General features: G+C 44.7%; 1 protein-coding gene across 2 annotated transcripts in view; it reads left to right on the forward strand.

Moving 5' to 3' along the window:
• The first annotated feature begins 8937 nt into the window (after positions 1 to 8937).
• LOC139545015 (calcium-binding protein 7-like) overlaps positions 8938 to 17720 on the forward strand; it is a 61562-nt gene continuing 52779 nt past the window's right edge. Inside the window, exon 1 of one of the 2 annotated variants that reach the window (XM_071352328.1) lies at positions 8938 to 10063. In XM_071352328.1, coding sequence (XP_071208429.1) covers positions 9952 to 10063 — 112 coding nt within the window. In that variant the 5' untranslated portion in view covers positions 8938 to 9951. The remainder of the gene's footprint in view (positions 10064 to 17720) is intronic. The other variant, XM_071352329.1, reaches the window with a different exon arrangement.

Here is a 17720-nt window from a genome sequence, read left to right on the forward strand (position 1 = left end):
CGGAGAGGGGAGAAAGAAGAGAGGGGAGAGGAGGGAGATGGGAGAGATCAGAGAGGAGAGTGGAGATGAAGCGGGGAGAGGGGAGAGATTAGAGAGGAGATAAAGCGGGGAGAAAGAAGAGAGGGGAGAGGGGATGGAGAAGAGAGGGGAGGGAGAGGGGGGAGGGAGAGAGGGAGGAGGGAGAGTGAGAGAGAGGGAGGAGAGAGAGAGAGGGGAGAGGGGAGGGAGAGGGGAGAGATAAGAAAGGGGAGAGGGGAAGGAGAAGAGAGGGGAGGGATGATTGGAGATGAACACAATGCCCAAGAGAAAGCCAAAGAAAAAAGGTCTCAAAGAGTTGGAAACTGTTTCATCCAAAAAAGAACCCTTTCTGGTTAGTGTATTTATGACACTGCAGCATTTAGAGAGAAGGGTTTAGTCTGGCTCTTCTCCTCTTGGCAGCTCCCCACTGGGCACAAACTGGGTACATCAATGTCGTTTCAATGTAAATTGTCAATGCATTGTGATGTGGAATCTACGTGAAAAATACATAGGATTTGTTTTTGCAATTATTAACGCAAACTGTTGTTTTTAGGGTAACATTTTTACCACGTGATTATGTCATCATGGTAACATATTTGCAACATAGACAAACCTTGTATAAAATATGTGGAATTTGTACCTTTGTAACAATGTCAGATTTTCAACGTTATGTCCACTAACAGAAAAAAACTATAGGCCTGGCAGCACCTCCTACTGGAGAGTTGATATATCTACAGCTATCCCTTCCGTCTCCTATCCAGGGTTGTAACCAGGGTTTTCTTATGTAATCATAGAAAGCACGTATGTTCAGAGTCGCAGGTCTGTAGAAATATTCAAAATTGCTATGATAATCTGCACAGAATCTGAAACAGGATTGATCACTTGCACCATGTACTTTATTGTAATCTCAATTAACTGCAGTACAGGTCATTTGGTTGTGCTATTAGATGAAGCAGAGTGAGAACACATTAAGTTGTTGTATAAATAAACAACATATCGAACATTGTATTGCCAATTTAAACTTTGGTGTGCTTTGAAATTGTGGAAAGCGCAGTGATAACACATTTAGGTGACAACTAAATGACTGTCTTTTTGAGTGGGTGAAAATAGGTTGAAATATCATGAATCTACCAAATATTATCACATTTTCTACGTCTAAATGATGTGGTGGACCAAGTGGGTCTGCTGTGTGTTTCAGTGAGTATGCACAGACGAGCAGTATGAGAGTCAGCAAAAGCGGATTTGAGACAAGGCTAGCGGTGCCAATGCTTACCAAATGGGAAGTTTGAAATGGGTCATGGAGGGGAAATCCAATTGGAACAAAGCTCTGTCTGATCCTGTATTGTAGTGAATGTTGCACAACATCAGTGCTTACTGCTTCCACAAACATTTAGTGCATCAATAAAAAAAATCTAAATGGATCCCATAGAAAGAAAGTGGCTAGTCGATAACAAAGATGCATTAGTGTGTTGTGCTTTATCCAAATGACCATAAAGTCTGTGTTCCTCAGTCCCAAATTCAGAAAAATAGCCCCTTCCCCTCTCTCTCCTGCTTTCTTATCCTTCAGCCTGCAGGTCCCTGTGGCTCCAGTCTGCAGTTTAAATGTTCCAAATAGCACCCTGTTTCATATATAGTGCACTACTTTTGACCAGAGCGCTATGTGCCCTGGTCAAAGGCAGTGCATTATATAGGAAAACGAGTGTCATTTGGGACGTAGCCCTAATCCGGCTGCAGCTGAATAAGCTGCAATGTGGGCCATTATTCACTCCCAAGTACTGTAGTTTCCTGGCTGCTCTGCGGCTCTCTCTGCAGCAAGCGAGAAATGCAGTCTGAATGGAGAGGATGATTGGTTCAGGGGCAAATATGAAAGAAAGTGAAGGGTACTAGCCCCCCAGACAGACGAACAAACTTGCTCATCCCTAACTGGGTTCTGGGGGGATGGATGGACATGGTAGTACAATCTGGATGTCTTTCAATAGAGTGTTCTGAAATGACATACCCAATGTTCCTATAATTTTACTTTGGGATTGTAGTTTTACGTCAGTCTGCCTGGTGGAATGTGTTTCTGCTGTATTCGTTTTTTCTTTAAAAGCTCCAACTGCTGATTTTAATTTGCGAATTAAAAACTAAATCTGGTTAGTATACTTTGAAGGCATTGAGATAATTATTGTATTCTGTGTTATAAATTGTATTTGGCTTAAATTATTTTTTCCCAAATGTTCAATCTCCTCTCTATCTCTCCCTCCTCCCATTCTCTGTCTTCCCTACTTATTTATCTCTCCCCTCTCTTTCATCTGGAACAATGCAATCAGGCTTCTTCTCAAAAAGCTCTCCCTCTCTCCTCCACTTGGTCCTTGTTACAGACTTGTCAATTCTTCCTCTTCTCTAAAGAGATGGTGCGATACAGAAAAATAGTCTAAGGAAAAGGCTATCAGCCTCCTGCGAGCCTCCTGTCTTTGGGGAATAACTGCCAGGGAGCTGAGGAGTTAGGCTCTGTGTGAGTAAGTTTAAATCTGCAATGCCAAGCTGTCATCAGAGACCTGATGGGCATCACCGGAGCCCCCCGTTATGCACCCCCACGTCAACTACCCTACCCCAGCTCCCCTAACTCAAATACCCTCCCCAGCTCCCCTAACTCAAATACTCTACCCCAGCTCCCCTAACTCCAATACTCTACCCCCAGCTCCCCTAACTCCAATACTCTACCCCAGCTCCCCTAACTAAAATACCCTACCCCAGCTCCCCTAACTCCAATACCCTACCCCAGCTCCCCTAACTCAAATACTCTACCCCAGCTCCCCTAACTCAAATACTCTACCCCAGCTCCCCCAACTCAAATACTCTACCCCAGCTCCCCTAACTCAAATACCCTACCCCAGCTCCCCTAACTCAAATACTCTACCCCAGCTCCCCTAACTCAAATACTCTACCCCAGCTCCCCCAACTCAAATACTCTACCCCAGCTCCCCCAACTCAAATACCCTACCCCAGCTCTCCTAACTCAAATACCCTACCCCAGCTCCCCTAACTCAAATACCTACCCCAGCTCTCCTAACTCAAATACCCTACCCCAGCTCCCCTAACTCAAATACCCTACCCCAGCTCCCCTAACTCAAATACCTACCCCAGCTCCCCTAACTGAAATACTCTAACCCAGCTCCCCTAACTCAAATACCCTACCCCAGTTCCCCTAACTCAAATACCTACCCCAGCTCCCCTAACTCAAATACCCTACCCCAGCTCCCCTAACTCAAATACCCTACCCCAGCTCCCCTAACTCAAATACCCTACCCCAGCTCCCCTAACTCAAATACCCTACCCCAGCTCCCCTAACTCAAATACCCTACCCCAGTTCCCCTAACTCAAATACCCTACCCCAGCTCTCCTAACTCAAATACCTACCCCAGCTCCCCTAACTCAAATACCATACCCCAGCTCCCCTAGCCCATTAGTTCCATGCTATGTGATCTCTTAGCTTCTAGTTCTTCCCAGCCCAGCCCAGGCATGCCTTGTCTCTATGCTACACTATCTCCTAACTCATGGACACAGAGTGGGAAGAAGTTGTTCCTAAGAACTGATACAGGGTCAGCAATTTTTTTTTATGGGGAACATCTACCAGACAGCATACACTGAATTCCAAATCTATCCTCTTCCCCCTAACTGTGTCTCGCATCTACACAACTGCCTTAGGGGTACGACGTATATTTGATACTTTGTCATTCAGTAAATTGAGAGGGCTTAAGCAGTGAGTGTTGTGTGGGCAGTGGGGGTTGTGTGGGCAGTGGGGGTTGTGTGGGCAGTGGGGGTTGTGTGGGCAGTGGGGGTTGTGTGGGCAGTGGGGGTTGTGTGGGCAGTGGGGGTTGTGTGGGCAGTGGGGGTTGTGTGGGCAGTAATGGTAGGAACACTGCCATCTAGTGCTAGCGCTGAGACAGACAGCGAGACAGACAGACAAACAGACAGACACACCAAACCACTGACATCGAGGTGAACCAGAGAGAAACAGTAGGATACATACTCTAGCACAGGAAAGGGAAATCATTGTATGCCTGCAGTTACAAAGGAAGGCCCTGACTGCATCAGGTTCTAAACGTCAGGGGTATTGAGTGTCTATTGGGAGCAGAAAGCAGTCTGACCTTCTCAATGCCTCCCCATTGAGTGGACTTCAGGTAGGCTGCTTTATGAACATAAAAGTGTGAGAGTCCAGGTTTGTGCTGTTAAGGCACAGACACACCGGTCGGTAGCATTTACCGGCCGAGATTACTTAGCATCTCTGAACAGAGTGACGGTGCGTTTTGGTCCCTAAAACACACAGTGCCAAACGAACGGTGAACAAACGGCAGACGAACCTGCAGACCGTCACTCGGTGCAATGGGTTTTCTCCTTTAGACAATAAGGAGGAACTGGTAGCTGCAGAGAATCATTTTGGGGATGCCAAAGAAGCTTTCAATGCTTCTTCTGAGAAGGGTATTGTTAGTCACAGACCATGCTTGGTTGGAACAAACGATCATGTGGAGAGTTGTTTTTACTCAGCCTTTTGATTTAACACAGGGATGGGATGTATGGAGGGTGGAATAGAGGCAGGGAAAGAAAGAGAGAGAAAGAGCAAGAAGACAGAGAGAGAGAGAGACATAGAGAGAGGGGAGAGAGCGAGAGAGGGAGGGAGAGCAAGGGAGGGAGAGAGATCAGAGGAACAGAGAGAGAGGGAGAGCAAGAGAGAGAGAGAGAGAGAGAGAGACAGATCAGAGGAAGGATTAATACAATTGAGGTCCATAGGATGTCAGGTGTGTCTCACAGGTATATGTATACTACCGTTCAAAAGTTTGGGGTCACTAGAAATGTCCTTGTTTTTGAAAGAAAACCATTAAAATAACATAAAATAACATAAAATTGATCAGAAATACAGTGTAGACATTGTTAATGTTGTAAATGACTATTGAAGCTGGAAACAACAGATTTTTTGTGTGGAAAATCTACATAGGCATACAGAGGCCCATTGTCAGCAACCATCACTCCTGTGTTCCAATGGCACGTTGTGTTAGCTAATCCTCGTTTATAATTTTAAAAGGCTATTTGATCACTAGAAAACCCTTTTGCAATTATGTTAGCACAGCTGAAAACTGTTGTTCTGATTAAAGAAGCAATACAATTGGCCTTCTTTGGACTAGTTGAGTATCTGGAGCATCAGCATTTGTGGGTTCAATTACAGGCTCAAAATGGCCAGAAACAAAGGACTTTCTTCTGAAACTCGTCAGTCTATTTTTGTTCTGAGAAATTAAGGCTATTCCATGCAAGGAATTTCAAAGAAAATGAAGATCTTGTACAACGCTGTGTACTACTCCCTTCACAAAACAGTGCAAACTGCCTCTAACCAGAATAGAAAGAGGAGTGGGAGGTCCCGGTGCACAACTGAGCAAGAGGACAAGTGCATTAGAGTGTCTAGTTTGAGAAACAGACGCCTCACAAGTCCTCAACTGGCAGCTTCATTAAATAGTACCCGCAAAACACCAGTCTCAAATGTGCACGAGAGGCAGGCCCAGAATTTATTTTTGGGGGGAGCACATGAGGGGATTGGCGGGGTCAGGTAGGACACCTGAGCCAACTCCCCGTGCTTACCGTGGCGAGCGTCGTACTGGTCAGGCACCGTGTTATGCGGTGGAGCGCACGGTGTCTCCAGTACGTGTTCTTAGCCCGGTGCACTATATCCCAGCTCGTCGCATCGGCCGGGCTAGAGTGGGCATCGAGCCAGGACGGAGTGTGCCAGCCTTGCTCTCCAGACCTCCAGTACATCTCTACGGTCCAGGATATCCTGCGCCGGCTCTGCGCACTGCGTCTCCAGTGCGTCTGCACAGCCCAGTGCGTCCTGTGCCTGCTCCCCGCACGTGCAGGGCCAAAGTCACCATCCAGCCAGGACGGGTTGTGCAAGCTCTTTGCTCCAGACCTCCAGTGCGCCTCCACGGCCCAGTGTATCCGGTGCCTCGGCCAAGGACAAGGCCTCCAGCATGTCTCCCCAGCCTGGTGAGTCCTGTGCCTGTGCTAGGCCCTAACCCTCCTACATGTCTCCCCAGCCTGGTGAGTCCTGTGCCTTCTCCCAGAGCCAGGCCTCCTATGTGTCGCTCCACTCAAGTGGTGATCCATGGCACGAAGCCTCCAGTGGTGATCCACGGCACGAAGCCTCCAGTGATGATCCATGGCACAAAGCCTCCAGTGATGATCCATGGCAAGAAGCCTTCAGTGGTGATCCATGGCACGAAGCCTCCAGTGATGATCCATGGCACGAAGCCTCCAGTGATGATCCATGGCAAGAAGCCTCCAGTGATGATCCATGGCAAGAAGCCTCCAGTGATGATCCATGGCACAAAGCCTCCAGTGATGATCCATGGCAAGAAGCCTCCGGTGATGATCCAAGGCACGAAGCCTCCGGTGATGATCCATGGCACGAAGCCTCCAGTGATGATCCATGGCACGAAGCCTCCAGTGATGATCCATGGCAAGAAGCCTCCAATGATGATCCATGGCACGAAGCCTCCAGTGCTGCCCTCTAGTCCGGAGCCTCCAGCGACGCCCTTCAGTCCGGAGCCTCCAGCAACGCCCTCTAGTCCGGAGCCTCCAGCGACGCCCTCTAGTCCGGAGCCTCCAGCGTTGCCCTCTAGTCCGGAGCCTCCAGCGTCGCCCTCTAGTCCGGAGCCTCCAGCGTCGCCCTCTAGTCCGGAGCCTCCAGCGTCGCCCTCTAGTCCGGAGCAACCAGAGTCTCCCTCCTGTCCGGAGCAGCCAGAGTCTCCATCCTGTCCGGAGCAGCCAGAGTCTCCATCCTGTCCGGAGCAGCCAGAGTCTCCCTCCTGTCCGGAGCAGCCAGAGTCTCCCTCCTGTCCGGAGCAGCCAGAGTATCCCTCCTGTCCGGAGCAGCCAGAGTCTCCCTCCTGTCCGGAGCAGCCAGAGTCTCCCTCCTGTCCGAAGCTGCCAGAGTCTCCCTCCTGTCCGGAGCAGCCAGAGTCTCCCTCCTGTCCGGAGCTGCCAGAGTCTCCCTCCTGTCCGGAGCTGCCAGAGTCTCCCTCCTGTCCGGAGCTGCCAGAGTCTCCCTCCTGTCCGGAGCTGCCAGAGTCTCCCTCCTGTCCGGAGCTGCCAGAGTCGCTCTCCTGTCCGGAGCTGCCAGAGTCGCTCTCCTGTCCGGAGCTGCCAGAGTCTCCCTCCTGTCCGGAGCTGCCAGAGTCTCCCTCCTGTCCGGAGCTGCCAGAGTTGCCCTCCTGTCCGGAGCTGCCAGTCGCCCTCCTATCCGGAGCTGCCAGAGTCGCCCTCCTGTCCGGAGCTGCCAGAGTCGCCCTCCTGTCCGGAGCTGCCAGAGTCGCTCTCCTGTCCGGAGCTGCCAGAGTCGCCCTCCTGTCCGGGGCCCGCTGCGAGCGTCCCCAGTCCGGGGTCGGCGGCAAGGGTTCCCGCTCCAGAGGCGCCACCTAAGTGGGCCAAGACTAAAGTGGAGCGGGGTCCACGTCCCGCACCAGAGCCGCCACCACGGATAGATGCCCACCCAGACTCTCCCCAATAGGTTTAGGTTTTGCGGCCGGCGTCCGCACGTTCGTCTTCCCAGGACGATCGTTACAGTGTGTGTGTGTGTGTGTGTGTGTGTGTGTGTGTGTGTGTGTGTGTGTGTGTGTGTGTGTGTGTGTGTGTGTGTGTGTGTGTGTGTGTGTGTGTGTGTGTGTGTGTTTACTCTTAACAGTATACTCGTGATTTGTTTGATTTAATGTCATTACTTTTCAATTCTAAGAATTAAACATGACTTAATAACACCAGGATTGCGGCCATGTCGGAATTGAATTCAGGACTGGAAATGTGATTCCTCAGTTTAGATGGAATTGACCCAACCCTGTCCTCCACAGTCATCAACATAGCTTCAACCACAGTGTGATCAAACAATGTTATCAAACCCAGTCAGGGAGAATTTTTGGTGCATCAGAGAGAGAGAGAGAGGGAAAGAGAGAGAGAGAGAGAGAGAGAGAGAGAGAGAGAGAGAGAGAGAGAGAGAGAGAGAGAGAGAGAGAGAGAGAGAGAGAGAGAGAGAGAGAGAGAGAGAGAGAGAGAGAGAGAGAGAGAGAGAGAGAGAGAGAGAGAGAGAGAGAGAGAGAGAGACACACACATGTGTAAAGGACGTCACGCTGTTTGTTAAGCGGGAACCACTTCCTCTTAATTCAGGCTACACCAAGACTAGAAACCAGGACCTCTGCCTTGCTAGTGTTACGGGCATCTCGTTTCTTTCTTAGCGAGTACCACTTCCCCCGAAGCGCAACACACACACAGCAGTGTTGATAAGGGCTAATGATGCAAAATTGTGAAGGTTTTCAAAAGCAAATTAACCTACTGTATATGCCCTTGTCCATTCTTATGCAAATATATCTGCCTCGGCAGCCACACTTGGGAAGGAAGGGTGTGTGACTTATCTTTTAAACACTAAGCAGTTTATTAACCACACAACAACAAGCCAGTAAAGAACCTCTATCTGAAAAAACAGAAACATTTTTCATCCTTATCAACTTAATGAGAAACGTGTGTTACTTACTGTTACTGCATTATGACAGCCACTAGCATGATTTCAATTCTATTCATTTACTGGCTTCACCTTCGATGGTTTCTGGTCAACAGACACAATGTCACACCTGGCTGTTCAGTGTATAACATCTAGAGTGTGTCATTTAAGGCTTAAGATTAAAATATATTAATTTCCATTAGGAGAGATGCCAGGGTAGAAATCATCCGTATCGTACGATGTGGCTCGTGGTCATTAACCACAGCTCTCTTTGTTTGTTTGGTACCCGGGGAGCACATGTGTCGCTACGGGCAAGCAACACCGTGATTTAGTGCTTGCGCTGTGTGGAATACAGAATTCACACAGTGCGAGAGAGCCACACACACTGGAGTCAGGGTACGGAATGTGTGTGTGTGTGTGTGTGTGTGTGTTCCTGTGGGAGAGAGAGAGCTGACTAAACACAGGAGCCAGGGTTGCAGTTCACAAGATCCACACAGAGCGTCGTCCTATCACCTGTGGAGCGAAGAGTGAATTGGAGATGGAAAGCCGCCCCCGTTCCAATGACCAAATAGGAGCGAGCGAGTGTGCCCACGCGCTGAATGCATAGGCTATTTTCAGTGAATGTTCTAAGGATTCGATGACTTTACATTTTTTGTGTTTTGAGTGAAGGTACATTGGACTTATAATTTCTACGCTGTCCGTATTTATTTTGTGTTTCTCACCTGGATCTTACCACTAAAAGCTCAATGGAAAGGTAAAAGGACACAGTGCCTACCAAGAAAAACACTCGTATCCAAAAGATCCAACAAGTGGATGAACGAATATTCTGCCTCTGGACTAATGACTGGACTAAAACAACGGATTAAGCGTCTTTGAATGATCTCATTGTCTTTGGATTTGATCTGTTTGTCTTCTAACCCAGTGAGAGAAACCGCTGTTCCTTTTCATCTGCACTGACATCTCACTGGCGGTGTGTCTCAGCAGATGGAGCCACCGTGATGTGTTTAGTCTTGTTCAGCAAATAGTGTGACAATTTAGGCAATTAATTCAACTTTATTGTCAATTAATTTCCTCAACCCAGGCTAGATATATCTCGCAATTTGTGTAACAAATAACTGTCAAGTATCCAGATAAAGAAAAAGGAGATACAGTGACAACGTCAAATTTATATATATATAAAAACAATAATCCACTAGTCTTCTCCGTGTTCATTCACCAAGGAACGGGGGATAGGCTACCACGGATCCTCTCCTCTCTCCTGCCTCTCAAATCTGGGACCACATCTGTTCCTTTCTATTCATGGACTTGATCTTCCGCACCCTGTTTGAAACTGGGGAAAAGTTGTGAGTGACTCTCTTGAACTCTCCCTTATATGAAGATCAGGGCACAGGTGGCAGCCCCAGACCGTCACCGCAGCCATGCCTATCATGCATCCAATCACCTCCAATTTGATGTACCGGGGCATCTGCACCATCCCAGACATGCTCGCCTACCGAGCCCCGGTCAACCTGCCCGAGGACGAGGTGGAAGGTGAGGAGGAGAGTTTACCTGTTTTGTTCCCAGGTCTGGTTCCATTGCCAGCTCGCAGCTATGCTGTAGCCTTTCATCTCACATAATTGTTTCATTATCAATTCATACTTGGTGAAGCGAGGTCTTGAGTCAAAGTAATGGCAAGAGAGCGGTGAGTTCTTTCAGACTGTCGCCATCAGTGCAAGTAGATTCAGCACCACGGACAGCGCCGCGCAGGGAGTCCGCATTTTAATCAGTCCCTTGCCTGACCATGTTGACTAGGTGCGACTCCGTTTGGATTAGCGTCCACTCACTGTAGATTGTCACTCACAGATAACTTCGCTACCTCAACTTTATAGTTGATCTAATTATGAAGTTATCAATTAATCAATTTATTTGATCGTGAATTAGTGGGCTAATTGTGTGTAGTAAAAACATGTTGTGTTTGCAGGTGAAAGGGGAATTGTGAGAGGAGTGGGATGTCCACAGATGTCACTGATCATTTATTTGGGATTGATTTATAATGTACGGTAATTTTAGGGAGAGCACACCTGTTTGTTGTATTGTCTCATGGTAGACTTGCCAGTCAGTGACTGACCATCAGTAACATTCTAGTATGAAGGTGTTGCTCTCTCTAACTCTCCCAGATAAGGGTTAGAGATCACTGTTGTTAATGTTTCTATGTATTGATCCTCACACATGCATGTTTCCCTATTGCAAGATGATCTGCATCTATATGAACAGCAAATGAGATGTAAGCCTGTGGCAGACACAAAAGCTCCATTACATTGAAAACCCCGTGGAGAAATCATCTGAGAAAATGCTGACACTGTGACAAACATATCCCATTGTGGGGTTATAGTCAGTATTGTGGGGTAATATTCAGTACTGTGGTCTTATATTCAGTATTCTGGTGTTAGATTCAGTATTGTGGGGTTAAATTCAGTATTATAGGATAATATTGAGTATTGTGGACTAATATTCAGTATTGTGGATTAACATTCAATATTGTGGTGTTAAATTCAATATTGTGGTGTTATATTCAAAATTCTGAGGTTATATTCAGTATTGTGGGGTTACTGTATACAGTAGTGTGGTGATGTTTTCAGTATTGTGGGGTTATATTTAGTTTTGTTGGGTTATTCAGTCTTGTTTGGTTTTATTCAGTATTGTGGGTATATATTCAGTATTTTTGGCTTATGTTTAGTATTTTGGTTTTATATTTAGTATTGTGGTCTTATATTAAGTATGTTCGGTGTTGTATTCAGTATTTTGGGGTTAAATTCAGTTTTCTGGGGTTATATTCAGTCTTGTTTTTTTTTCTTCTTCAGTATTGTGGGGATATATTCAGAATTTTGGGGTTATGTTTAGTATTTTGGGTTTATATTTAGTATTGTGGTGTTATATTCAGTAATGGAGTGTTATATTCAGTATTATGGGGTTAAATTCAGTAAGGTAGTGTTATATTCAGTATTTTGGGGTTTAATGCAGTATTGTGGGTTTATATTTAGTATTGTGGGTTTATATTCAGTACTGTTGTCTTAAATTCAGTATTTTCTGTGTTATATTCAGTATTGTGGTGTTATATTCAGTATTGTTGGTTTCATTTAGTATTGTGAGTTATATTCAGTATTGTGTGTTCATTTTCAGTATTGTGAGGTTATATTTAGTTTTGTGGGCTCATTTTCAGTATTCTGGGGTTATATGTAGTATTGTGGGTTTATAATCAGTTTTGTGGGGTTATATTCAGTATTGTGGGGTTACTGTATAAATCAAATCAAATCAAATCAAATTTTATTTGTCACATACACATGGTTAGCAGATGTTAATGCGAGTGTAGCGAAATGCTTGTGCTTCTAGTTCCGACAATGCAGTAATAACCAACAAGTAATCTAACCTAACAATTCCACAACTACTACCTTATACACACAAGTGTAAAGGGATAAAGAATATGTACATAAAGATATATGAATGAGTGATGGTACAGAAAGGCATAGGCAAGAGGCAGTAGATGGTATAGTGTACAGTCTATACATATGAGATGAGTAATGTAGGGTATGTAAACATAAAGTGGCATAGTTTAAAGTGGCTAGTGATACATGTATTACATAAAGATTGCAAGATGCAGTGGATGATATACAGTACAGTATATACATATACATATGAGATGAGTAATGTAGGGTATGTAAACATTATATTAAGTGGCATTGTTTAAAGTGGCTAGTGATACATTTTTACATAATTTCCATCAATTCCCATTATTAAAGTGGCTGGAGTTGAGTCAGTATGTTGGCAGCGGCCACTAAATGTTAGTGGTGGCTGTTTAACAGTCTGATGGCCTTGAGATAGAAGCTGTTTTTCAGTCTCTCGGTCCCTGCTTTGATGCACCTGTACTGACCTCGCCTTCTGGATGATAGCGGGGTGAACAGGCAGTGGCTCGGGTGGTTGTTGTCCTTGATGATCTTTATGGCCTTCCTGTGACATCGGGTGGTGTAGGTGTCCTGGAGGGCAGGTAATTTGCCCCCGGTGATGTGTTGTGCAGACCTCACTACCCTCTGGAGAGCCTTACGGTTGTGGGTGGAGCAGTTGCCGTACCAGGCGGTGATACAGCCTGACAGGATGCTCTCGATTGTGCATCTGTAGAAGTTTGTGAGTGCTTTTGGTGACAGGCCAAATTTCTTCAGCCTCCTGAGGTTGAAGAGGCGCTGCTGCGCCTTCTTCACAACGCTGTCTGTGTGGGTGGACCAATTCAGTTTGTCCGTGATGTGTACACCGAGGAACTTAAAACTTTCCACCTTCTCCACTACTGCCCCGTCGATGTGGATAGGGGGGTGCTCCCTCTGCTGTTTCCTGAAGTCCACAATCATCTCCTTTGTTTTGTTGACGTTGAGTGTGAGGTTATTTTCCTGACACCACACTCCGAGGGCCCTCACCTCCTCCCTGTAGGCCGTCTCGTCGTTGTTGGTAATCAAGCCTACCACTGTAGTGTCGTCCGCAAACTTGATGATTGAGTTGGAGGCGTGCATGGCGACGCAGTCGTGGGTGAACAGGGAGTACAGGAGAGGGCTCAGAACGCACCCTTGTGGGGCCCCAGTGTTGAGGATCAGCGGGGTGGAGATGTTGTTACCTACCCTCACCACCTGGGGGCGGCCCGTCAGGAAGTCCAGGACCCAGTTGCACAGGGTGGTGTCGAGACCCAGGATCTTGAGCTTGATGACGAGTTTGGAGGGTACTATGGTGTTAAATGCTGAGCTGTAGTCGATGAACAGCATTCTCACATAGGTATTCCTCTTGTCCAGATGGGTTAGGGCAGTGTGCAGTGTGGTTGCGATTGCGTCATCTGTGGAGCTGTTGGGTCGGTAAGCAAATTGGAGTGGGTCTAGGGTGTCAGGTAGGGTGGAGGTGATATGGTCCTTGACTAGTCTCTCAAAGCACTTCATGATGACGGAAGTGAGTGCTACGGGGCGGTAGTCGCTCAGTTACCTTAGCTTTCTTGGGAACAGGAACAATGGTGGCCCTCTTGAAGCATGTGGGAACAGCAGACTGGGATAAGGATTGATTGAATATGTCCTTAAACACACCAGCCAGCTGGTCTGCGCATGCTCTGAGGACGCGGCTGGGAATGCCGTCTGGGCCTGCAGCCTTGCGAGGGTTAACACGTTTAAATGTTTTACTCACCTCGGCTGCAGTGAAGGAGAGCCCGCAGGTTTTGGTAGCGGGCCGTGTCAGTGGCACTGTATTGTCCTCAAAGCGAGCAAAAAAGTTATTTAGTCTGTCTGGGAGCAAGACATCCTGGTCCGCGACGGGGCTGGTTTTCTTTTTGTAATCCGTGATTGACTGTAGACCCTGCCACATACCTCTTGTGTCTGAGCTGTTGAATTGCGACTCTACTTTGTCTCTATACTGGGACTTAGCTTGTTTGATTGCCTTGCGGAGGGAATAGCTACACTGTTTGTATTCGATCATGTTTCCGGTCACCTTGCCCTGGTTAAAAGCAGTGGTTCGCGCTTTCAGTTTCAAGTGAATGCTGCCATCAATCCACGGTTTCTGGTTTGGGAATGTTTTAATCGTTGCTGTGGGTACGACATCGTCAATGCACTTTATATTCAGTAGTGTGGTGATGTTTTCAGTATTGTGGGGTTATATTTAGTTTTGTTGGGTTATTCAGTCTTGTTTGGTTTTATTCAGTATTGTGGGTATATATTCAGTATTTTTGGCTTATGTTTAGTATTTTGGTTTTATATTTAGTATTGTGGTCTTATATTAAGTATGTTCGGTGTTGTATTCAGTATTTTGGGGTTAAATTCATTTTTCTGGGGTTATATTCAGTCTTGTTTTTTTTTCTTCAGTATTGTGGGGATATATTCAGTATTTTGGGGTTATGTTTAGTATTTTGGGTTTATATTTAGTATTGAGGTGTTATATTCAGTAATGGAGTATTATATTCAGTATTATGGGGTTAAATTCAGTACGGTAGTGTTATATTCAGTATTTTGGGGTTTAATGCAGTATTGTGTGTTTATATTTAGTATTCATATATTCATTTTTGTGGTGTTAGTTTCAGGTTTGTGGTGTGACATTCAGTATTGTGGTGTCACATTCATGATATTGGTGTTATATCCGGTGTTGTAGGAATATATTGAGTATTGTGGAGTTATATTCAGTATTATGGTGCTATAATCAGTATAGTGATGTTATGTTCAGTATTGTGGTCTTGCATTCAGTATTGTAGTGTTAAATTCAGTATTGTGGTGTTACATTCAGTATTGTCGCGTTATATTCAGAATTGTGGGGTCATATTCAGTATTGTGGTGTTATATTATGTTGTGTTTTCATATTCGGTATTGTGGGGTTTCATTCAGTATTGTGGGATTATATTCAGTATTGTGGGGTCATACTCAGTATTGTGGGGTTATAGTCAGTATTGTGGGGTCATATTTAGTATTGTGTTGTAATATTCAGTATTGTGGGGTTATATTCTGAATTGTGGGGTTATTTTCAGTATTGTGATGTTATATTCAACATTGTGGTGTTATATTCAGTACTGTGGTGTTATTTTCAGTATTTAGTAAATATTCAGTATTGTAGTGTCTTTTCAGTATTGTGGTATTATATTCAGTATTGTGATCTTATTTTCAGTATTTTTGGTGTTATATTTAGTTTTGTGGGGTCATATTCAGTATTGTGGGGTCATATTCAGTATTGTGGGGTCATATTCAGTATTGTGTGGTCATATTCACTATTGTGAGGTAATATTTTGTTTTGTGGCTCATTTTAATTATTCTGAGGTTATATGCAACATTGTGGGGTTATTATAATTTTTGTGGGGGTCATATTCAGTCTTGTGGGGTTATATTATGTTGTGTTTTCATATTCGGTATTGTGGGGTTTAATTCAGTATTGTGGTGTTATATTCAGTATTTTGAGGTCCTATTCAGTATTGTGGGGTCATGTTCAGTTTTGTGGGGTAATATTCAATATTTTGGAGTTATATTCAGTGCTTGGGGTTATATTTAGAATTGTTAGGTTATTCAGTATTGTAGGATAATATTGAGTTTTGTGGAGTAATTTTCAGTATTTTGTTTCATATTCATTAGTTTCCATGTCATTTTGAGTACTGTGGTGTTATTTTCGGTATTGTGGTGTTATATTCAGGATTATGGTATTACATTCAGTATTGTGGGGTCATATTCAGTATGGTTGTATTATACTCAGTATGTGGAGTTATATTCAGTATTGTGGGGTCATATTCAGTATTGTGGGGTTCTATTTAGTATTGTTTAGTTATATTCACTATTGTGGTGTTATATTCAGTATTCTGGTGTTTTATTCAGTATTGTGTGGTCATATTCAGTACTGTGGGGTCATTCTCAGTATTATGGGGTTATGTTCAGTATTGTGGGGTTATATTCAGAATTGTGGGGTTATATTCAGTATTGTGGGGTTATATTCAGAATGTTGGGTTTTTATTCAGTATTGTGGGGTTATATTTAGTATTGTGGGGTCATATTCAGTATTGTGTGTTCATATTCAGTATTGGGGGGTTATATTCACTATTCTGGGGTTATACACATTTTTGTGGGGTCATATTCAGTAGTGTGGGGTTATATTCATTATTGTGTTTTTTTCTCCAGTATTGTTGGGTTGTATTCAGTATTGTGGGGTCATATTCAGTATTGTGTGGTTCTATTCAGTATTGTTGGGATATATATTCAGTATTGTGGTGTTATACTCAGTATGGTGGGTTTATATGCAGTATTGTGGGCTCATTTTCAGTATTCTGGGGTTATATTTAGTATTGTGGGGTTATATTCAGTATTGTGGGGTGTCATGGAGTGGCTCTTTCTGGGTATAGATCATGGCTTCCCACTCTCTCCTACACCCAAGTTCTGTTATCTCTGGTTGTAAATCCGTTGCGGAGACTCTCTCCTCCTGGACATGCAGAAAGAGTGACGGAGAGAACAAAGGATTTCACATGGCAAACTCCTAATTTCCCAAAATGAGAATTTGAAACAAAATGTCCACTTGTGAAAAGGTGGTATTGGGCCGTGGACATAAAATGAATGAGTAAAGATGAAACCATTTGTGAAATTATGTAATGTGATGTTAAACCTTTAATGTGAGAGAATTGTATTCATTGATCCACTCCTGTGAATACAGACATGATCTGGTATCATGGAACAGCCCTTTCCTATTGTTACGAATAAAACCCCCTCCTGAGGAAATCATCTTCAGACCACGCATACCTAGGTGTCAGCTGAGGTGGCACAGGTTTGAGTACCAAGACTGAGCAAACCCACAGCGTGAGCTGTGATTGCGAATAGTTTAGACTAAGCAAACCCACAGCGTGAGCTGTGATTGCGAAGCCTTATTGAATTCCTAACCATACCACGTGGCACATTGGCTACACGGCTGGAAATGGTTGATCGATCCCGAAACAATAGGAGCAAATATTAGTTACTATTTACTAGTCTGCAGCTAGAAATTATGTAAACCTGGGATGCTATTACCGACAACCGCCGAAAAATCTACTCTATGAGAACATTTCTGAATGGTACTCTGAAGTATCCATTCTAACCACAAAATACATTGAGAAAGAGACGCGGATGAACTGACTCTCTAGCAGACGGACTGACGATGCCAACAGAGATCACGACGACACCTGGATGTGAATATATTTTGATTGCAATTATTCCCGAATGAGTGAGCGTTCATGTGCAAGGGATTAGCATTTCAATTAATATAATTATAGTAGTACTGTGTGTAGTGATCCCTCTGGTCTTTCCCGCTCTCGCTCAGTCCGCACCCACTTCCCTTTGTCCACCAAGCCGTCATATCGGCTTAGCCCACTAGGGAATCTTCCCTATCCTGTATTAGTAACCAATATCTACTGTTGTCTGTTTATGCATTTCTGTGATTATTTAGTTAGTTAGTAAATCAATGATTTAGCCAATTGGTGTATGGATGATTCATAGTAAAGGCTGGGTTCATGCAGATAACCAACAATTTACGACGTTTGGAGTGAGACTAATGTGAGGTAAATAATAATTCATTAATAAGAATACTAATTGATCAGATATTCTAATATCTGAAGAGTTATATTAGGAAAATTATAACTTTGTAATCTGAAGATTTTCCTTGGTGCCCCGACATCCTAGTTAATTACATTTACCTGATG

Source organism: Salvelinus alpinus, chromosome 19, assembly GCF_045679555.1.
Source record: "Salvelinus alpinus chromosome 19, SLU_Salpinus.1, whole genome shotgun sequence".
In the NCBI taxonomy this organism is placed as follows: domain Eukaryota; kingdom Metazoa; phylum Chordata; class Actinopteri; order Salmoniformes; family Salmonidae; genus Salvelinus; species Salvelinus alpinus.